Below are 22,784 nucleotides of genomic sequence, written 5' to 3' on the forward strand. Positions count from 1 at the left end.
GCTTCAACATTTTTAGTGAGACGAGAGGAAAATCATAGTCTTGGGAATTTTTTCCGCTCCTAAATGCTTGGCTTGCAATAGCATTTTATAATTAATCAAGTTAATATTTAGATAGTTGCTCACATAGTATGTTTGTAAATTTTTCAGAATTTACTAATGTGGAAAGGTTTCATAGCTGGGTATAAAATAGCTGGATATAACAGTAATCTACGTGTTACAAGAAACAAATACTGATTTTTATATAAACTGATACCATCTACTGTTTAACTAGAAGACAGTGTGGTAAAAACTGTTTTGTATCTACATCTCCCTTTGTTGTGTTTTCAGGCACTAGCTTTTTAAGCTTTTCCTGTGAGACTGAACATTTTTTTCCTCCTGTATCTCTCTTCCCCCTTTCAAGAATCTTACAAATTAAGACAAAAGATAATTACTCAGAGGGTAAAACTGGCAGCGTTCCCACGACACTTAAATTTAATGAGCTGTTGCATATAAAATATACCTTGTCTCATGTTTGCTTGCCTTTTTTTTTTTTTTTTTTGTGAACCCGAGAAGTGCACAATTTGGCTTTTTTGGCTGTGTTTTCTGTTTCAGTGATCTTCAATTTTAAAGTGGCAACTGATTACAGAAAATTGTATCTCTCTGACTAGAATGTTTCCATAGGAGCAGATCAGTATATACCAGTATATATGATTTGTTCCCTTCAAAGGAAGATATCACTCTAAATGATAAAATACATATTAACAAAGCTGCCATTGGTTGTTTGTGTTATGTCTTATTAAAAATAAATAGTCGTGGTTTGTGCATCTGTAGCGCCTTCCATCTGATGTGAGAATTCTTTACAAAGGAGGATGAATGTATTGTCATGAACTTCCTGAGTGGGGTTGGCAATTACTATCAGTTCCATCACTGGAAATGAGACACAAAGGGTTACATGATTTTCACAGAAATCACTGAGAAATCCTTAGCTGGCTGGGGCAGCACCAGTTGCTCCTGAGCTCAGGAGTGACAGAACCATGGGGAAGTTTGTGGTGATTCCACTGCTGACAGTTTTTCTCTCATTCTTACTCCATTTATGCAAGTCGGAAGGGAGAGAGGAGGAAAAACAATTGCAGTTTTTTCTTTTGTGAGCAATCTGCTTCAACACTTATGACTGACTGAATATGATAAGGGAACTGAAAATATGATAAGTGACCTGAAAATCAAATTTGTCAATAGCTTGCTGGGGTTCTGGCTGCAGGAAGCTGAATAGCTGTTTGGGAAGGTTTGGAGGTAGAGTCTTCTCAAAAGCAACTTAGCTGCCCCTCTTCTGTCCAGCAGGATTGTTTGGTTTTTGTTACTACTCTTACTGTTGCACCTGCTGTTAATACTCTACATCTGCAGAGACAGCTAAGCTTCACAACTTAGATAAGAAGATATGTGTTGTAGGAATATCACCTTTAGTGACAAAAGAAGGCTTTCATTTCACAAGAAAACAGTAACTTTGTGCATTTAGTTACTATTCCTAAATAGATGGTGTGTGTTGTGTGTAATAAATAAGATTTTCATATAGTTGTGCTATTAAGTATTTATGAAGTTTATTGTTTGCATCCTTTCCTAAACCGTGTCAAAGAAAGACAGGTAGAAATCAAGAGTACAAGGCAGAAGGGCATTTGCCATTATGGATGTTGGATCACAAATCTTGGGGACCTCTGTCAAGTGCTCCACTGAAGAGGGTGCATCACTGACATGAATTCAGTGCATTTTTGATTAACAGACAGAGTAATGTGATGTGATTTTTTTTGTTTGTTTTAGCTTCAGCTTTTCATGTTCCCTGACAACAGAAGAGCAGTGATTCTTCTTAAATAAATTCAGTAGAGAGACAGAACAAAACTTGTTTGTATACATTCACATAATATTTATCATACAAAAATAAAGATGTCTGTTCCACACTTACTTATCCCTTAATTTAAATGTTATGATGCTCAGCATAGGTCCCAGTGTTACTTCATGTCAGGTGCTCCAAAATGGTTTTAGTATTTTCCTTTTTTTGCAGAAGTACCTTTTTCTATTTGCAGCTTGTCTGCTATAGGCAAACTGCTGTCAGTTTGATTCAGCAGTTCGGGTATTGATGAAAACAAAACATGCTTTTTGATGGAACGTTTCCTTTCTTCTACATTGGTATAAAAATAAATCTTTTTTTTTGTTTAGGTTATGTTTAGAATTCCCTCGCTGCAAGAGCAAAAAAATATAATTAAAACTGTCATAAGTAAAAATCAAACTCATAATTCTAAATCTAGGTCAGTCAAAACAGTAATATACCTTGTATGTTTTAATTTGGATATTGAAGATAATGTGTGCTAACAAGCAGAGGAAATAATTTAGTAAATCTGTTCATCTAAAGAAATATGCAAAATAGTGCTATTTCTAGATTGATTTAACTTTAGATGTAAGAAGGCATTCACTAAATATCCAACACTGAGAGCAGAGAAAGTTGTGATGTTTTGAATGAAGTGTTTGGTCTTGCATAGTTTTTCTTCTCTTTTTTTTCCCCTTAATAACCTGATTTTCTCTCTTCTCAGTTTTTAATGGGTCCAGCAAATCATCAAAGGAGAAAGAACCTGCTCAGAAACACAAAAGCAAAGAGGCCACCCCAGGGAAGGAGAGGAACAGCGAACATAAGGCTGAGAGTCGAAAAGACCAGGCTGCTGCTAATCATCACGCTACTACAAACACTGGCTCCTCTACGAAAGGGCTCATGGCTAACAACAACCACACTCTTCACAGATCGGCTCAGGACTTAAGGAAACAGGTAATAAGTTGTACTCTGCTGTGGACACACGGGAAACAAAGGCTTTTAAGGTTCTAAGCTCCTTTTTCCACTGCTTGGTGTAGATCAAACATGGCCATCCTTAAAAGCATCCTCTGGAGCAGCAGGGAGTTAATTTTCAATTATATAAAAAAAAGGAAAAAAAGAAAAATATATACGTGGGAAGTCAGTATGATAAAGAGTGCTTTGCAACCCTGTCTTTTTATTATCTGGTATATTCATATGAAAGAGTAAAGTTCACATTGCTGTTTATGAAACCTTTCTGAGTGGCACTCTGCTGACAGTGCCAAGGCTGGCAGCACATGGAAGGAGGAGCAGGTCTGTGTGGCTTATTTCAGGGGCTCACTGGTGCTCTGGAGAGCCTGACATTGCACTCAGGTGTCTTGGTTTGCACATGGGCAGCACAAACCTCAGAGTCTGGGAAAAATGTTTAATCTGATGCATAAACAAGATGCTCCAAAATATTGCCTCCTTCACAATGGAGGTACCTGGTGGGAGACATTTTTAGAGTTCCATATTACTTGGTTGAAAGCTAGCAAAAAATTCAGGAAGAGATTTGTTTCAACCTAACTTGAATTTGGGTGTAAAAGTTTAGCATATCAGTTGTGCTTGTGATTGTCCTTATTCAGGCTGGGGCTGGGTTAGCAGAGTACTGCACCAGGGCAGTGCAGTACAGAACACTTGCTGCACTGAAGCCTTTTTGGGGTGGGGTGAGGGGAGGTGGGGGTGGAATATATTGATTTGGTTTGGTGGTGGGTGGTTGGTTGGTTTGTTTGTTTGTTTATTTTGCTTTTTTTTTTTTTTTTGTTGTTGTTGTTGTTGTTGTTGTTGTTGGTTGGTCTTTTTGTGGGTTTTTGTTTTGTTTTCTTTTTTTGTTGTTTTGTTCTGGGTTTTTTTGTTGGTTGGTTGCTTGTTTTGCAGTGATGAATTCTCAACAGGCTGATTGGAGACAGTCTTTACTTGGTGACACCTAAAGATTTTTCTTTTAAGTATGCTGACCTAGTCTTCAGTGGAGCTGGAATTGCCATCTTGTAGAGGGCTGTCAAGGCCTTTAAATGGCACCTCTGAGTCACAGGCTTGGAAATTAAAAATGGCAAGAAGAAAAGCAGTTATGTTCTTGCTGAAGAAATCTTTAATGCTGTGTGTTTCAGTGGTGGTTTAAGTTCTCCTGAAATGCCTCCACCAAATTTGTATTACCTTCTAAATCAGATTTGAGACCCTGAAGGCTATTTACAGTGTGTCTGTACCACTGTAAGACTTGAATTCTTTATTCCACCATGGCAGTTTGCCCTTATCTAAAGCATCAGTGTGAATGTCTGCCTTCTTTTGCATCCTTTTGGATTTATTTTTTGTGATTACCAGTATCTTACGGTCCTTGCTGTGACACGCTCTGTCATAAGCTCATGGTGTTAAACAAATTTCCCAAAATTTAAGAATGCAGTTCTTGATTCTTTTAACCTAGTGGAACACCTGTGTGAAATGCTTTAAAATTGTATCATCAGAGTTTGGTTGGTTAAAACTTTTGTGAAAGTCCACTGCTGCCACTTCTGAAGGTAGTTTTGAAAGAAAAAGACAAGGGTAGAACAATTTTGTCCCTAATCCAAGTGGTTTTGCTTCATAGAGTATTAAATGTTTTTGATTGTGTGACACACAACGGAGAAAAATTTAAAGCGATGCAGTACAACCAGCAATCACACTACATGGACACATCAGCAAGGGTGCTCCCCAGGCTTCAGAAAATGGGGAGGAGGGGGGGTGGTTTAAATCAAGATGATGTGGGTTTTCTCTTTTTTTTTCTTCCTACAAAACTGTTAGGCACCTAAATTTTCTTCTGCAACCCTCAGTAGCATAAGTACTTTGTTACAAATCTTAATGAAAATATGACTCTTGCTAATTAAAGGTGGATTATATGTTTTGCCTGACACAAAGCCTTAGTTTTGTACACGACCCTAGACTTACCAGTTATGGGAGATTGCTAAATTTCTCCTTTGCCATCTTCCAGTGTTTTCCTACTTTAAAGGATTGTGAGCAAAGGAAATGTAGTTCTATGGGGCCCTCTCTTGGCCTAATATAGTAATTTACCTCTGAACAACTCATAAGCACAGAACTATTTTTATGAATTAATTCAAGATCAGTTGCATAACTTGGATTTGTTTGAGACCAAAACTGTTGTTAGTGTTGCTAATGTTGCTCTTATCACTGTGGTTGCTATGTAGCAGGTTGGGTTTTTCTGTGTATGGTTTTGGAGGCTGAATCTTAGGTGCTATGCAGAGGTGTGTATGCAGACCAGTTCAAATCTAACAAACCAATTGCTGCAAGACAGTGCTGGTCCCAAGTTTTTTTTATAAAGACAAGAAAATTTAAAATTTATCATACCATGTTTTACTGTAGGGCAAGTGTTCACTAAAGAAGAGTCGTCTGAAGACGATTATATGTCAGCAAAACTAGGAACATAGCTGAAAAGCAAAGATGAGATTATTCATATCCCTAGTTTCACCTTTGGCTCAAGACTTTGGATCATGTACGGCTAATGTCAGTCACTTTATTCCTACTAGGTGACACGCCTAGTTGATGAATGAAAGGCTGTGGATGTTGTCCCCCTGGACTTCAGTAAAGCCTTTGACACCACTACCCACACAAGTCGCCCAGAGAAACAGGCTGCTCAAGGCTTGTATGGTTAAAAACTGTATAGGTTAAAAACTGTCTGGATGTCTGGGCCCAGAGAGTGGTGGTGAATGGAGTTACATCCAGTTGGCAGCATGGAACCCATGGCGTTCCCCATGGCGTTGGGGCCAGTCCTGTTTAACATCTTCACCTATGACCTGGACAAGGGGATTGAGGACACCCTCAGTCACTTCACACACAACACCAGCAGGAGCAGGAGTATTGATCTGCTGAGGGTAGAAAGGCTCTGCAGAGGGATCTGGAGAGGCAGGAAAGCTGCCCAGCAGAAAAAGACCTGGGGTTGCTAGTTGACAGTGGCTTAACAGCCAGCAGTGCCCAGCTGGCCAAATGGCCAATGGCATCATGGTCTGTATCAGCAACACTGTGGCCAGCAGGAGCAGGGCAGTGACTGTCCCCCTGTACTCAGCACTGATGAGGCCACATGTATCGAATACTGGGTTCAGTTTTGGGCCCCTCACCACAAGACATTGAGGGGCTGGGGTGTGTCCAGAGAGGGGGAGTGGAGCTGGGGAAGGGTCTGGAGCATAGACCTGATGAGGAGCAGCTGAGGGAGCTGGGGCTGTTGAACCTGGAGAAAATGGGGTTCAGGGGTGACCTGATTGCGTTCTACAATTGCCTGAAAGGAGGGTTGTAGCCCGGTGGGGGTCAGCCTCTTCCTCTTGATGACAAGAAATAGGACGAGAGAAAATTGCCTCAAGTTGCACCAGGGTAGATTTAGACTGGATATTAGGATAAATTTCTTTGCTGAAAATGGTGAGGGTCAGGTGTTAGAACGGCCTGCCCAGGGAAGTGATTGAGTCACCATTCCTGGACATATTTAAGAGACCTGTTGGTGTGGCACTTAAGGACATGATTTAGTGGTAGACTTGGCAGTTAATGGTTAGACTCCATGATAAGTTTGAATAAAAATTCCAAATATTGTGCTTACCATCTAGGATTGGAGGTTCTGTCTTAAAGCTGATGGTGCTCATGACATGTTTTGCTTTGAATAGAAGCTGTGAGGATATTTGCCTTTTTCCCATGAGCACTTTACTGTGTTCTGTTCTCAGCCCCTGTGTTACAAGTGTCACAAATCCTTGCTGCAGGAGTGCCCCAGGTGGCCCTTCAGACTTCTGGTCACAACTTCCTGAGAAAAAATCATCAGCAGGCTGGAGTGACAAGTTGCCTCCATGCAGCCTTACTGCTCACACTGAGGTTTTGTCTTGATTATACCTGACAGCACAGTAATACAGCTCTAGCCTCCTGAAATCTTCTGAAAACCTCCTGTAGAGGAGACTCCACAATGTTCATTGACAACTTCTTTCAGTGTTTTCCTTTTCTACTAATGAGCAAGTTTTCCTAGTTGTGCCTCAGATCATTGTAGACATTTAATGAGATTTTTTCCTCCTGCTTTTCCCAGTGAACACAGAGAGAGCATTTACTGTCTCTTTTCAGAGGAGCTCCTTCTGCATCAGAAGACTGTTAAAGAGTTGTCCCATAGTGATCTCTTTCAGAGTAAGACCAGCTCTCTTGGCTTTTCAGCAACAGTCTTATTTTCCAAATACCTGAGCACTTTGTGTTCTTTTAGACTTGCTCCTCTATCTAAATTTTTCTCAGTGTGGCCCCAGTGCTGGGTCCAGCCCTCCTAAGGAAAGCCTGTGCTCCTATCCTTTGCTTTCAACATCCTTAATAATAGGTCTCAGAAAGTGATTGGTGCACTTTGTATTGCCATTGCATTTTGCAGCTCACTGTGGTCCCCAAATGTTATTCTTCCCCTACGTTTATATGATCTGTGCCTCCTAAATATAGCACTTCCTCTTATTGTAGAAATGTTCTGAAATAGGTTCTTCAAGAGTGCCTTTGACTTTGATCTTGTCCTATGAGTGATTACAGCCTCTTCCTTCCAGGTGTGTTTCACTATTTTGTAATCCTGAAAACACTTGGTAGAACCAAGGCAAAGCCAAGTCCCTGCAGAAATACACATGAAGTGCCCTCCCAGGACAGCAGTAAACTATAACAATGAAAACTTTTCTTGAGGATGACTTTATTTAGTCCCTTGTGACGCCACTTTAGAGTAATTACATCTGGGATGTGTCTCAGGAGTTTGATGGAATATCCCAGGAGACAGTGTCCAGAATCCTGCTGCAGCAGAGGTGCTTTTTTATGTGCTCAGCCAGGTGTCTGTCAGAAGATGATTAAATTTGATTGATTTGCTATTTTGGCAAAAACCTGGGTGGATTTTGTTGCTTTGTTTTTTACGTTACTTTGTAATAATTTGTGTGTTTGCAAATTAACTGTTTGATGATTTGTTCCAGAATTACTTTAGGATTAGAAATTAGGTAGGCTCTCTGTCTGCCCCCAGCATATTTCCAGGAGCCATGCACTAAGTCATTCACGTACCTTCTGCCTTGCTGGGGTTGCTATCCTACCCTTTTTGCTGAATGGATTATGTTCTGTACCTGACGAATATTCAGTCAGTGGCAATTCTGGTGAAGGTTAATGCAAAAGAAGTAGGAACACTTTAGTGTTCCTATTTGTTCTCCTTCTTTGCGTGGTGCTTTATCTCTTCCATTGTTTGTTATCTTATATTTTTAAGGTATTTATAATTTTTTTTCTGTTTTAGTTTCTTGCTAACTGAAGTTTCTTTAGCTCCTTGGCCTTTCTGATTTTAATATGTGCCTTTTCTTTTCCTATATAGTTGCCCTTAGTGACATAATTGTCACATAATTGTGTTACCACTTTTTACTGTGATAATTTTCTAATTTTCCAGTTGTTAGTGAACTTTGTGAACAGCCACAATGGCCTGTGCTTTATGCCTTTCCTTTGAGTGGAAATTGCTTCGGTTTGGATTTTTTCAGGTGGATTTTTCTTTGCTTTTGTTTTTTTTCTGGGGGCTTTTTGTTATTTTTTGTTAAAGTCTCTTGTCCTTTCTCTTGTTCTCTTGTTGTCACATCTTAGAAATAAAAACCCATTTCATGATCACCATCACCTAGATTACCTTCCCCTACCAGTTCTCAATCAATTCTTCTTTATTAGTCTAGGTGAAATTTGTAATCAATGTTCCTAGCTATTTGTAAATCCAGGGATGTTCAATGCTTCTTGTGACTGCTGCAGGCAAGAGGCGGTGTCTCAGTAGCTCTCTATCCATGTCTGTTCTGAAGCATGAAGAAATGTTGTAAAAGTTAAATCCAGGCCTTCATTTCAAATATAGAGTACTGCTTAAATTTCAAGGGAAATGGGTAAATGCATTTCTGTTTGCAAGTGTTCACTTTCCAGACGATACCTTATACATCTTTGAAAAGCTCAAGGTGAAACCTCATGTCATCAGTTAACTGGATTTTCCTTAAGTGTTTCTACCTTGCAAGCACAGGAAGGACAAGAATATGGATGATTTTTAAAAGATCGTTACTCCTGCTCCAGTTTCTGGAGTACAGAGGAGAAAATGTGCATAAACACACTCACAAACACACATGTACGTGTGTGTATGCAGAATCCTCAGGTTCCAGTTCCCCTTCCACAAGTCACTGCATGCAAGACCATAACACAGTATTTTCAGCCTCTATTTGGTCCCTATTTTCTATCATCCTTATTATATAAGAGACTGCAGTTCTTGCATTTATTTGAGAGAAGCTGCCATGCTTATTGATTTGGCAAGGATTTCAAAATCCCACGGGAGAAAGTATTACAATTCTGCAGGAAATGGTTTTACTCACCTGAGTGCTGATAAGGGTGATTGTACCATATGCTTTCACTTTCAGCACTTTTATCAACGTTTCTGACTTCTGGATCTGTTTTTCTGTGCTCACAGTCATTTAAGGAGGCAAGGAGTCAATGTTTAAAGTTGTGTAAATGCTGAAATTTGTTTGAGTTTTGAACTTCGTTTTTTTAGTAGTGTGGTTTTGCTTTGGCAGAGCTGAGCTGTCTCAATTCCCCTTGTAAATGGGGATTGCTTTTGGTCCTTAACAAATCTTGTAGTTAAAATGCAAATTCTAGTCTCATAACTGGGTTTAAATGTCTAACAGAAAGCAGCAGAGTCCAGCAATTCTAAGCTGCATTGACACAATATGATCTAATAGAATACGTGTCAGCAACATTGCCCAGATACCAAACTTAAAAAAAAATCCATTGGACTACTGTATACATTTTTTTAATTTCAAAATAGCAACTTCAGGAACAACATGCTGCCCAAGATTTAATATGTATGACAGACTGGATTCTTCATGGCCATGCTGATCTATTGGGTGCATAATGTGTTCCACATTTCTTTTTATATGTATGCTTGAATAGAAGGTAAATTGATTTGAATCTCGGTGTGTTTTTTTGCAAATGTGCAGATGCCAGTTAGAGTAGATAATATATGCTGCCTATTTTGTCTGCTAAGAAGTGGTGAAATGTGTGTGCATGGTAAAGGAAGTTGGGTTAGGGGGGAGAGAGAGAGTCTTGAGGGACACAAAAAGAGGTAATGAAGGTATTAGTTTGTAAATCAGACTATCTGTGTTTTGTAATCCCATAACAGTTTTCTGGTAGATAAGGATGAGGGTAATACAAGCAAGTGACCTCACCCTTCCTAATGTCCTAATTTTAAAAATTTTATTATTATCAATGCCTAGTCCCCTCTCTTGCCTGTGTGCAAACCATTATATGAAGATTGTATGACGAGGCCAGGAGTCAGGACTGCAGAATATGGTTGTCCAGCAAATGGGAAACTGGGGCTGAGTGGTCACATTGTTAATTTACTTTTCTGTTTTGTGTTTCCTTCCTTCTGCTCCTCCTACAACACTTCTGGCATTTCAGGTTTCTAAAGTCAACGGGGTCGCTCGAATGTCATCTCCGAGTGCAAATGCAGCCAGTGCCAAAAAGATGAGAGAAGTCAGACCTTCACCGTCCAAAACTGTGAAGTACACTGCAACAGTGACAAAGGGAACTGTCACATACACCAAAGCCAAGAAAGAACTGGTCAAGGAAACCAAACTAAATCACCACAAACCCAGTTCACCTGTCAACCACACAATCTCAGGGAAAATAGAAAGTAGCAATGCAAAAACCCGCAAACAGGTGCTATCCCTTGGAGCATCCAAGTCTAACAATACCGCTGTTAATGGTGTAAAAGTCAATGGCAAGTTGAACCAAAAGACATGCACTAAGGAGGTGGGGAGACAGTTAAGGGAAGGGCTGCGCAACTCGAAGAGGAGGCTGGAAGAGACGAATCACATAGACAAAATACAGTCGCCCACCAAGAGAATGAAAGGGGCTGTCAACTTGGCAGAAGCTGTCAGCAAAAAGGCAGTAGTAGAAAAGCCTTTGCTGAATGGACATCTTAGAAAGGAAGTGCCAGAGAAGAGTTTGGAAAGAAATAGGCCGAAAAGAGCCACTGCTGGAAAGAGTACGCCAGGGAAACAAGCACATGGCAAAACTGAAAATGCCTCCTGTGAAAATCGTTCTACCTCTCAAGCGGAGTCCTTGCACAAGCCACAAGACTCAATGGGAAAGCACGAAAAGGGCAGTAGTAAGTCTGGGTGGGGGATGCTGGGGGAGATTCCCATCCTTAGGCCCTCCACCAAGGAATTTCATGACCCACTGATATACATTGAGTCAGTCCGAGCTCAGGTAGAGAAGTATGGAATGTGCAGGGTGATTCCTCCTCCAGACTGGAGACCTGAGTGCAAGCTAAACGATGAAATGCGGTTTGTGACACAGATTCAGCACATACACAAGCTAGGCAGGCGCTGGGGACCCAACGTGCAGCGGCTGGCCTGTATCAAGAAGCACCTCAAATCTCAGGGCATTACCATGGATGAACTCCCACTCATAGGTAAGGGCTGTGATTCTTTGGCTTTTGGCCGCTGCTTGTAAGTGTCCGTATACGACTTTTTGCTCTGTTTGCCTTTATGCTTAACCAAACCCCTGTTCAGTTAAAACTGCAGGGCTCTGAGTCTCTCTCTTTTTCCATTGCCAGACACGATGCAGGTAGGTTGTCAGGGAGCTTTCCAGGTCAACTTTATATCACCATTTTCATCCCTGTTTGACCCAGAGGAAAAAGAAACCGCTCCGTGGGACCTCGGTCTACAGATTTCAGAAACTTCTTCTTTGCCTGCTGTTTCTTTATGTGGGTAGTATGACTGTGTATAGTGATAGCCTTGTTTTAAAGGTTGTTTCACAATATTTTTCGGACCTTTCCAAAGATGGTGTCCTAACAGGTTGCAATGCTGCCAGGCTTTAATACATTTTTCTCCCTGCCTCTTCCTTTAAAAACATTTAACCAAAGGGGAAAGAAAATAGCTCAGAACCGACTTGTGTTTGGGTACTCAGACACTTAAAATCACAAATTTGCAGTGACCTGCTGACATTTAACAACCATTAAGTGTCAAGAATAGGCAGTAAAACGTAGTTGATTGCAAAATGGAGGTTTCATTATTTCTCCCAGCAGGTGTCTGCCAGGGCTAATGCCTGAGTGAGAATCACTTATTTAACAGAATTCTTGGTTTATGGTCTGCTGTCAGATATGACACGTGACAAAAATGTGACAATAGTTTGTAAAAACATGACAACAGCAGCATACAAATGAACTATTGGATGAGCTACCTCCATCTCTATTGCCTTTGCAGACACTGCATTATAAAAAACCTGTGTTTTTAATTCCTGTAAGTTCTTCCCTTTGTTTTTGAGGTGTTTTGAGATACAAGCTAACACGACCTGCATGTTGCAACTCAAGGCTAGAGTTTTGCCTTTGAGGCATTATCCGACCCGAGGCAGCTTTCAGCACTGGTTGGATTAAAGGACATGCTTTTCTGTTTAAACGATTCACAGCACTTCCTTCCCCCGCCTCCTCCTTTTTAAACTTTGTTTTATATCACATATGGTAAGCGAGGGAAAATGCATAAAAGCATACAAAATGATTGCAGACTTTATGGTGAACTGATTCAGGGCACAGCAGAGAAATAACAAAATTTCAAGAAGGAGGAACGATGGGTTAGCACTTTGTTGCAATAGTCATGCAAAAACGTTCAAGGAAATCTGAAAATTAAAATCACTCAAGCAGCAATAAATGAACATTTTGTATGCCTGATGTATGCAATGGTTGTATGCTAATGGAAAAGAATAATGAATTACATTTACATTGGCAAGAGAGAGAAGAAAATGTGCAAGACAGCTCGATTAACGCTCCTGGAACAATGTTAACTTTTTAATGAAATACCTTAACTCGGCATTAAGATGGCATTACTGTTAATTATTTGTATTATATAAGCACCTAAGAGCCTAATGAATAGGCAAGGATTCTATTCTGCTGGGTGCCATATAACCAGAACAAGCAGTGGTTTCTTACAAATTTGCATCCTATGTATCCTTTCTGCAGTTAATTTCCTACCTATCCTGCGTTTAAAATCAAACACAAAATGGAGAAAAGAAGCTGGAGATCATCAGTGCACAAAGAGGAAAAATCTGTTGGTTCTATCAGGAAACATATAAAATAATCTGTGGTGGTAAATGCACGCTTATTTAAGTAGACATGCATACCTAGCCCTTCTCTCCAGGCCAAATCACATTTCCATGGAAGTAAGTGGGACTTTTGCCAATGGCTTGTGTAGTGCCAGCATTTGGTATTAAATGCATACCTGAAGAATTAAAATTTTCTTTTTTAAAATGAGCTTGCTCACTAAGCAATTTAAAAGTATTCCTAACTTAGGGAAATTAAGGCAATTAAAAATAAATAAAGTCAAACATTGCTTCTGCATAACATGCCAGATCTCCTATTTAAGCCATTTTGCTATAGGTACTTTTAGAGAACTCCTTGTTGTTGTTGGGTTTTTTCCCTTCTTTTTTTTTTTTTTTTTTTTTTTTTTCCTTCAGTCTTTCAAGGAAAGTTTAAGCAGCAAGCATAGGTCAATCCTGGAAAACATCAGTCTGAGACATAAATGCTTCCAAAACTTATGACTGTGTGAAATGGAATTATAATTGAGAGCATTTTGCAAACCTTAGCTGTAGGCTCTGGTTGAATGAAGTGGTACTCGAGCTCTAATACTGCAGAGTGATTATGAGTGATTATTCCGTGATGCAGGAGAAAATTGAATTTTCAACAGTGCTGAAACTAGACCTTAAACTGAGCATGTGCTGGAGAAAACATAAAATGGTAAATGTGGGCCACACGTCTTTCCAAGTTTGGGAGTATGTTACCCAACTTTATGCAGATTGCTGAATCTGTTGGCATGGAAAGCCATCTCTTGAGTTACACCTTAAGCTTATTTGTGGCCTGCACGTAGAAACCACTGACCAAAAAAGTAACAGAAACCATCTTGAAAGTTACGCTTACATTATGTTATGTATGGAAGATTAAAGAGGAAAGAAAGAAAACTTTCCAAACTCATTTTGGTTTTTCTGCCAATGGTGTTTACTTTTTCTCAGCTTCAAGACCTTTTTAAAATCTCCCCCACCCTATTCCCAAATGTACTAAATAGGATAAATCTGTTACTTTGTGGTCCTGCCTCCACCCATATCATATTCTACTCAAAGCCTTATGCTTGGTTTTGTCTGCAGCCAAACACCTTTGTCTTTTGTTGTGTGGGCTGTATAAATGCAGCACAGGGTAGTTTGAAAAAAGTAACACGGCAAGATGATATGAGTTAAGATGATGTAGCTGTGCATCCTACAGTAAATATTTACAATAATGCTTCTTCTTGCCCTCCTCTGTTGTAGTAGCATTTCTGAGTGCTCTGAAATGGTTATGGCATGATGATTCTTTACTCTTCTCAAAGACAAAGGCAAAGGGGAGACAGTGTGGCAGCAGAGATGTTGATGCTGGTTTTGTATTAATTCTCTTTTTTCCTTGAACAGCGTCCTGTTGAATTGTAGGTAGTCTTTGGGCTGTTTCTTCACCCTTTCCACTGATGATTTATTTCTGTGCTTTCAGAGTATTTATGATGTTTCTTTTATTGTTCCTCATTCATTTGACTGCTTTTTATGCTGCAGTTTGTATAATTTTTTTTTTTTTTTTTTTTTTTTTTTTTTTTTTTTTTTTTTTTTTTTTTTTTCTTTGACTGGGGTGTGAAATGTGCTAGTCATCTTAAAACATACAAAACCAGAATGGAGTATAAAATATGGATAGCCTCAGACTGGAAGAATAATGTGTCTGGAACTTTTATGCAGTTGCAGGCTCCAAACCCAAACAACCCCTTGCCTCCCTTTGGTTTTTATATGGATTTTATTACCTGTAGTGAAATTAATTTTGTGCTGCTTTTATATACTAACTCCATTCCAGGTGTTGTGCAGATATTAGACAATTGTTATTTCACCTCCAGAAAGGATAGATATTTGTCTTTCTGATAACCAGTACCCCAGCTTGACACTGGTTTTGTTTATTCCTGGTATGAACCAGATGTGGGACTGGTGGTGTGTGAGGGTGTGTGGGCTTTTATAGAGATAGGCAACCCTCATCTGCCCAGCCACTGGGTAATGACCAGGGCACAGATGCATGTCAAGGAGATAGCTTGGGGTGCTCTGAGAAAAGAAGGGCATGAAACTCAAGGAGGAGAGCAAACTGAATCGTAGGGAAGGCTGCTGCCAGTAGCAGAGTGCAGCCTGTGAATGACTTAAGCTGGCAAAAGAGTGGGGTGTGCGTCTCTTTAGCAGGAGGCATACAAGAGAGGGACATTGCTGCCCGGGTGCCTGGAGCTGTCACGTCCCCTGGGTGCCCAGCCTGGTAGTACATTTGACGTGAGCTGCCCACAGCTAATCTAATCTACTCCTGTGTTTCCCTTTCCCTTCCTCTGCTGCCTGGCACATGTGGACCCCAGGAGGCTGTGAGCTCGACCTGGCCTGCTTCGTCCAGCTGATCAACGAGATGGGGGGGATGCAGCAAGTGACTGACCTCAAGAAATGGAACAAGCTGGCAGACATGCTGCGCATCCCCAAAACTGCACAGGACAGGCTGGCCAAGCTACAAGAAGCCTATTGCCAGTACTTGCTCTCCTATGACTCCCTCTCCCCTGAGGAGCACAAGAAACTGGAGAAGGAGGTCTTGCTGGAAAAGGAAATCCTGGAGAAGAGGAAAGGACCTTTGGAGGGACATTCAGAGAATGCCTACAAGTTCCATTCCTTGCCCCGGTTTGAGCCCAAAAATGGACTCATCAATGGCGTGGTTCACAAAAATGGCTTCCGCAACAAGTTAAAAGAGGTCGATGTCCCACTGAAGACGGGCAGGCGGCGGCTCTTTGCTCAGGAAAAGGAGACCACGAAGGAGGACGAGGAAGATGAGGAGGAGGGAGTTCTTAGCGACTTACACAAGTGTATATACAAGGTAATGAGGCTGGCTCTGCCCAGTCTCTTCTGTAGAGTCGATGATGCTGTTGTGTGGGTGGTGTCTGGATGCACACCCAGCTGGCTGAGGGGAGCTGATGGGTTGCAGTGGCATCCCTGAGGCAGCAGTTGTCATGGTTCTTATGACCAGGCAGTCTGGTGGCTTTGTCCTGATATGCCTGGCTCTTGCAGGATGTCTGGAAAAGCTGGGAGGCATTATTGTCATAACAAGATGCACTGGGCTCTGCCCCCCTTCATCTCCTTGCGAGAGGCTCCCTGAATACCTCTGCCCAATTATCCTTGCAGAAACAGATTTTATTTTCATTTTCTAGTGACATTTAAAGTAATGTTCTACTTTCTCATTCCTATTTCTTGCAAATCTCTTGTTGAGTGAAGTAGTGCTGCACATCAAAACGAACATCACTAGAAATACTACTACATTTAGAAAGGGCAAATTGAAATGCAAACAATATTTTCATCCACGATGCCAGACTTTGCTCAGCACTAACAGTAACATATCAAGTACATCCATTTACAATGGAATGCTGACTCTTTCACTGTATTTTATTTGGCAGTCTCCTGCTCTGGAGCAGGACTTGGCACTGCAGCTCACAGTGCAATTTTGAGTTGAGTTGAATGGTGTAGCCGCACTCTGAGAGAAATACAGCATTGAGTGTCCATGCCCAGTAAAGAAATATGCTGTTCTTCCCCTTCCAATCCCACTTCCATCACCAGGAAATGAAGCCAGATATCCCAAAATGACTTATTGTTAAGCTATTTAGGGACAGCGTGAGCTCACAACTTGGGCTTTAAAAGCTTGCTTCAGTTTTATTTTGCAGCCTGCTTATTTGTCAGCCCAAACATTCTTTTTACTGAGGACTCTGGCCTCAATCCCACCTTTGAAAAGCAATCTCTTTGCCATGCTGCCCTTGGAGAGACGCTTATCTGATGACAGCAGCTTTTGTGAATAGTGAAGTGGCATTTCTGTGCTTAATATCCTGTGCTTAATGATGGTTAAATGAAAAACTTGATAAACCTTACCCTGACTGCTGCATGAACAACCTCAAACTTAGTGGGGAAATGCCTTTTTCTTTTTTGCAGTGCAAGTCCCACTTCAAAGTTCAGTAGATACAAAGTCACTTAAAGAGCAAGATTGAGATTTGTAAGAAATATCCCAATTGGATTTAGGAAATAAAAAAAAGCAAGCAAGCAAGCAAAGTGTAGCTGGTATAGCCAGTCTGAGTTTGCTGAGTACCAGGCCTTTACCCCAAAAGGCAGAGAGCTCCCAGAATTTCTGCTTGGTCACCCAAAAAAGCACTGGAAGTACGGGCAGCATCAGCCTCTGTCTGAGTCTGACAATACCAGGTAGAAATACTTTTGTCCTGAGCATAGAGGCTGTTAGAGAGGAGCATCACTGAGCCCATGGGCTGGGGCTCTCCCCACCCACCAAAGCAGCTGCAGCACATGGAGCCACTCAGAGAATGGCTTGGGTTGTCCACTGTGGTACCAGCAGCTTCCCAGACACTGGGGCTTGCCTGTTTTGATCCCACATTCTCTGTAGTGCAGAGACTGGAGCTGCTGTCACAGATGATGGACTGGGGAGAAGGCAGGAGGAAGAAAATCTCTGGTGGTTTTCTGGAGAGATCACTGCTGTGGAGCACCCCATGGGATACCTGGTCAGCCTGAGTGCAGAGAGAGGAATGAAACTTCATTTTCACAGCACTCAGGGTAAAGCCCTGTAGAAGGAGTGGTGCATTAGTACTGGTTATGTCACTTAGAGCAAGCCTCAAGACACAGAAATTATGTATCAAGCTTGATGCACCAGAGTAGCCCACAAGTTGTAAAATTGCTGTAGTTCATCACTAGGCTTTAAAAGACTGAGGGAACATGGTGCTGGCATCAGTTGTAAGCAGAGAGTGCTTCGTGGCATTTAATGAAACAAGGCTTTTAATCCCGTGTGTGTGGATAGGGGAGTGTTTTCTACCTAATAACATGTTCCTGAGAAAATTTGAATTTCATGAACAGAACCTGCCCTCATGTTACAATTTCCACATATGATGGGATTGTAATGGTTTCTTTTTAAAGCACATTGCTAATTCTAATTAAAAATGAAAAACACACATAAACAAACAAAAAAAACCCCAGCAAATCCATGTCTGTGAAAAATGCCCAGATCAATAACTTGAGGGTTGGAGGGAGCACATCGTAATCATATGGCTGTAGTCCAGTTTCAGCCACAAAGTCTGTTCTTCGGACTATGAAGAGGCTATACATTTAGGATTTCTCACAAATCAGCACATGCTTGAGCTGTTTTTAGTAAGAGACATCCAGTCTTCCAGGAGCAGTTACCACCATATCACATGTCAAGGTTAGAGTAAATCTCCTTTGTGCTAGGCTGACTTTCTGCCAGGACTCCCAAATTATTTTCAGTGTCTCTCCTTCCCAGGCTGTGAGGCCTGCTGTGCTTTTTAAGCATGTGCTGCAGGCTGCTGTGCTTGCTTGCTTTACTCCTAAATAAGTGGTTTTTCTACCTGAGCATTAAAATGTTGTCATTTCTAAATGTGTGAAGTAAACTGCTGACATCAAAGCAGGATCTGACACAAGATTTTTCACACTTCTTCCCCCAGTTTTAGCTCTGAAAATATTTTTAAAATCTTTACTGGTGCTGATTGAAAGCAGCATTTGTTTCCATACAGAACAAACTGAAGGCATATTAGCAGACTCATTAGAGGGACACACAGAAGAAATCACAATGCAAGTTTTGCTGGCCCTTCCATAAACAGTCATGGAAATCCTGTGCTGAGCTCTCTTCACCCAGACACTTGGCATTTTCATACTCCACTTAATAGGAGCCCCTCCTTTCCACCTGTGGCTATTGTGAAATCTCTGGTTTCAGCTCATATATATGTTTGCTTTAATCTCTTTAACATTCATAGCTTTGCAGTGTCCTTCTCTCTGCCTTCCCTCCAGGCTTGGTGGTGGTGGTGATGCTCCCCCTGGGTTGGCCCCTGCATCAGATGTGAGAAGAATCAGGGGAGGAAATAGGAATTTCTTTTCTTAAACCTTCCTTTATTCTTGTCATGGCAACAAAGACTCTGCTTTGTAGCTTGAAGCTCCTAGGACAGTCGTCAAACTGCTGAGATACTTTTCAGGGTGTTGGAAAGGGTATTTTGCTCCCCTGCAATTCATTTTGTGTTCTGGTTAGAATGCTCCATTAAAGCATTTAAAATTATTTTCTGTGTTGTCATCAGAAAATGTTACAAGATTCCTCAGATTAAAGAAAACAACCAAACAGCACAGACAACCCTCAGCCATTTAATTTGTTCTACAGTTTTTAGGAGACTAAAAAGACACCAAATTCTTGGCAGAGGAAGAAATGGTTATATGCAATTTTAAAGGGTTAAACTGTTCTAGTTTTCCACTTTCTTTTTTCTTGCTTGCTATATACTTCTACTTTATTTCTTGTCTATTTGAAAAATGGAAAGACATGGCTAATTTTGGAATATGAGGCCTTAATTTTGTTTTTCTGAATAAGATGAGAGGAAGAGGCAACTGACTGAGAGGAGGCAGCTGCTGCAGTGTTGGGTTGCCCCTGGTGGCGGCTGTGCCCAAGCACAGTGACTTGGTGCGGGCCCTGCAGTTTATGAGAGGTTTCGTTGTAAAAGGCTGCCACAATAAACCATTCACGAGGGCATTAAAAGATGAAGGAAATTACTTATTGGATCACAGAGAATCCAGCTCTGAAGTTTATGGGAATCAGAGTGCCCCAGGCCCTAGGCATTTCACAAACTTTTTTTGCTAAAGCTAATTATGCAGCATTCAATTTAAAAAGTGACAACGTTACAACCATATGAGCAGAGTGATAGACTTGGCCTGTGGGGGAAAGCAGCTTTTATAGTTCTTTCTAGTTTACTCTTGGACATAGTTATTAAATAAATTAAACACAAGAAAAGGCTGAGGTGGTTTGGCAGATCTGTTTCATAATTGAAAAACTAGAAAGGTAGCGGTCCAAATAAAACTCATTTATGTAGAGTTTTTAAGTGTCTGGTTGCTCAGATGAGCAGTCAGGGGGCACAGTGGGAAGGAGCAGTGGATCTGGTGAGGGGACAAAGACATTTCGCACTCCCCATTTGCAGGGTGCTGCTGGTCTCTGCCTGCAGCAGCGCCCTCAGCCCTTCGTGTGGTGCCTGCCAGCTCTCGTGGCATGCAGCTTCCCAGCGTCCTCCTTCTGCCCTGGAGCAGAGGAGGCAACAGAGGTGTTCCTGTCCAGGCACATTACAATGTCAGGGCTGAAAGGAACATGTGGGTTCTCATGCTCTTGCCTCCAGAGCCATCAGACAATGCTTCCCAGAGCTTCTGGTGGGTGTAGGTGTGCAGGAAAGCAGGTGCCTAGAAACTTGGGCTAGCTCAAGCAGAAAACCAAGTCAAAGCCTTTTCTTGTACAGCTCCTGCAGCAGTGCCAAAAATGAAAGCACTTATTCAGCAATTTTACTGTGTTTTCCTTTTCCTAACTTTGTAATAACAGGTCTTGGTTTCTTGACATTTGAACTGCTTTTATTTAATTGAGCATAACTAGTTCTTGAAAGCAAGTGATTACAGTAATCCTGGCAAACTCTGCTTTTTGTGACACTCTTCCACCATATACAACATTTGATGCTGAGCATTTCTGTGAATTTTCTAAGTCTTTTTTCACCTGCTCCTTGTATATAAAGAGCCTGGCCACGTGGTCCCTGGATAATGTATTGGATAATGTAAATTACTGTGCATTACTGGATAATGTAAATTTTGACTGGCTGCCTACTGGGTTCAATGCAACCTGTCATAGGAAGCTGGGCCGTGTCCATCCTCTGTATTTATCAGACACCGAGTGTTGTGCTGGACAAAGCAGTGTTCCTTCTGGGAACATTCAGTTGGCCTTTTTACATGGTGGGTTTGGGAAGGTCATGTGATTGAATTTCTGTATCTTCTGAGGTATTTTCTCATACCTCTTCTGGAGACTTCATCCTCTTTCCTTCTGTTGACACCTGGGATCGAGCCTGTAAGGAAACGAGTGAGGACCTGGGGGAATGTCAGCGTGTTTTTTCATTTTCACTTTTATTTTATTTTTCCACAGGGTAGGTCTGTTTCTTTAACAACCTTCTACCGAACAGCAAGAAACATCATGAACATGTGCTTTACAAAGGAGCCTACAGTAGCTGAAGTAGAGGTGAGGCCAGCACAAGGGGTGGTAAGAGTTTTTGTTTCAGGGCACTCCGTATGGGGATTCAGGATAGTTGATTTTCAAGCATTTCTCTAATCAGTTTAAGGCTGTCTAGTTTAGAATTTTTTAAAAATGGTTAAATTGACTTGGTGCTGATTCTTCCTTTTTAAAATTTATGAACATTTGTAATAAAGGTATTGATGAACTGAGAAAGAGAAAGAATTCTTAATCTGACATGTGCTGAAACACAGAAACCAAGAGAATCTAAATTTTGCCTGCCTTATTGTGACTTTCAATTATTTATATTCTTATTTTTAAGCAATATTTTATGTTGAATTACACTGAGGTCATGAAAGCCTTTTAAATTTCTGAGGTTTATATTTTAATGAGAGATACCTTGTTCAGCAAATTTAAAAGGCATTACTGCTTTCTCTTACCACAGCAAGAATACTGGCGGATAGTGGAACAGAAAGATTGCCATGTAGCAGTGCATTGTGGAAAAGTAGATACCAATACCCATGGGAGTGGTTTTCCTGTGGGAAAATCTGAACCATTTTCAAGGTAAGATCCCCAAATCTATCCTCTTTGTTGCCTCACTCCTGAGCAGAACCCAGCAGGGCAGCTTGGCACTGGGCGTGTTGGCATTGGCAATGTACACTGACTGTGTCTGCCTCTGTGTCACCCCTCAAACAGGCATGGGTGGAACCTCACAGTCCTTCCTAATAATACAGGATCCATCCTGCGACATCTTGGTGCTGTGCCTGGTAAGCAAGTCCCTCCTGTTTTCAGCCGGTGTCAGTGTCCTCTGAACGTGGTGCTGTGGGCACTAAATGCTTCTCCCTCTTCCTGGTCCCCCTGTTCCCCAGCTGACCAAGCAGACGTGCAGTTGTATGTAGCAGGTGCTACTTAAAGGGGTGAAGGCAGCCATGCAGATAAAGGATTAAAGAACAGTTGAGACCCTGTTCCTGGGAGGAACCAGTTGTACCTGCAGTATCCCTTGTTGTTCTTGCCAGGCTGTCAGTGTTCTTGTGTGTCAGGATAGAGCTGTGCTACTTCCACACTTGCAAAATGTAGTCTGTAGCACTGGGAAAAGCAGCACACACATTTTCTAAATGAATTGACACAAATTCTCCAGCTGCCTATACACCATTGCAGTTTACTGGTAAGAAACACTGGAAACACAGTGGAATCTCCTGTTGAGATCAGGTATGGAGTCTGAAGAAACCAGCTGGGAAGCAGAATACCTGTTGAAAAGTTACATGTATGCTTGACAACATGAAGTGACCTCCTCTGATCAATGGCAGTGAGCTTTAATTACAGGTATTTGTAAATTCTCCTAAGAATAAAAGTTTTATACAGCTATTAGAAAACAAACATGTTCAAGGGCACTGCAGTTGCCTGGAAGATATTTTCTTAGTGGAAAATGCTGAATTTGTTAAATTACTCCCTGGGAATTATTTAGTCTGATAGGAAGACTTATAACTTCAAGGGTCAGCTAACAAGGAGAATAAGATTTTTTGTTTAAATGCCCTCTCAAACTGTCTTTTACTGAACAAACTGAAGTTACTCAAAACTCATTTTTCAATCTCTTTGTTTTAGGAGTGACAATTCCTTGGCTAAATATTGGCATGGTCTTTTCTACCTCATGCTGGTCTCGAGACCAAAATCACCTTCCATACATTGACTACTTACACACTGGTGCTGATTGCATTTGGTAGGTATTCCCATGGTTTTTCTTCACTTTCCCTGCAGTGGCTGCCTGTAGGCTGGCGTTAGTAGCAAATTGTGTAGTACCTTTGCATGAGGGAATCTCACCTGGAGGGT

The 22,784-nt window shown here is 41.2% G+C and overlaps 1 protein-coding gene across 4 annotated transcripts in view; it reads left to right on the forward strand.

The window, feature by feature from the left end:
• Nucleotides 1–22,784, forward strand: part of JARID2 (jumonji and AT-rich interaction domain containing 2) — a 211,030-nt gene that overhangs the window by 172,505 nt on the left and 15,741 nt on the right. For all 4 annotated transcript variants that reach the window (XM_053988818.1, XM_053988004.1, XM_053989582.1 and 1 more), the window contains exons 6-12: nt 2,559–2,788; nt 10,265–11,282; nt 15,259–15,761; nt 20,874–20,966; nt 21,403–21,521; nt 21,654–21,724; nt 22,560–22,674. In XM_053988818.1, the coding sequence (XP_053844793.1) occupies nt 2,559–2,788; nt 10,265–11,282; nt 15,259–15,761; nt 20,874–20,966; nt 21,403–21,521; nt 21,654–21,724; nt 22,560–22,674 (2,149 nt within the window). The remainder of the gene's footprint in view (nt 1–2,558; nt 2,789–10,264; nt 11,283–15,258; nt 15,762–20,873; nt 20,967–21,402; nt 21,522–21,653; nt 21,725–22,559; nt 22,675–22,784) is intronic.

This window comes from Vidua macroura, chromosome 1 (genome assembly GCF_024509145.1).
Source record: "Vidua macroura isolate BioBank_ID:100142 chromosome 1, ASM2450914v1, whole genome shotgun sequence".
NCBI classification, from domain to species: Eukaryota; Metazoa; Chordata; class Aves; order Passeriformes; family Viduidae; genus Vidua; species Vidua macroura.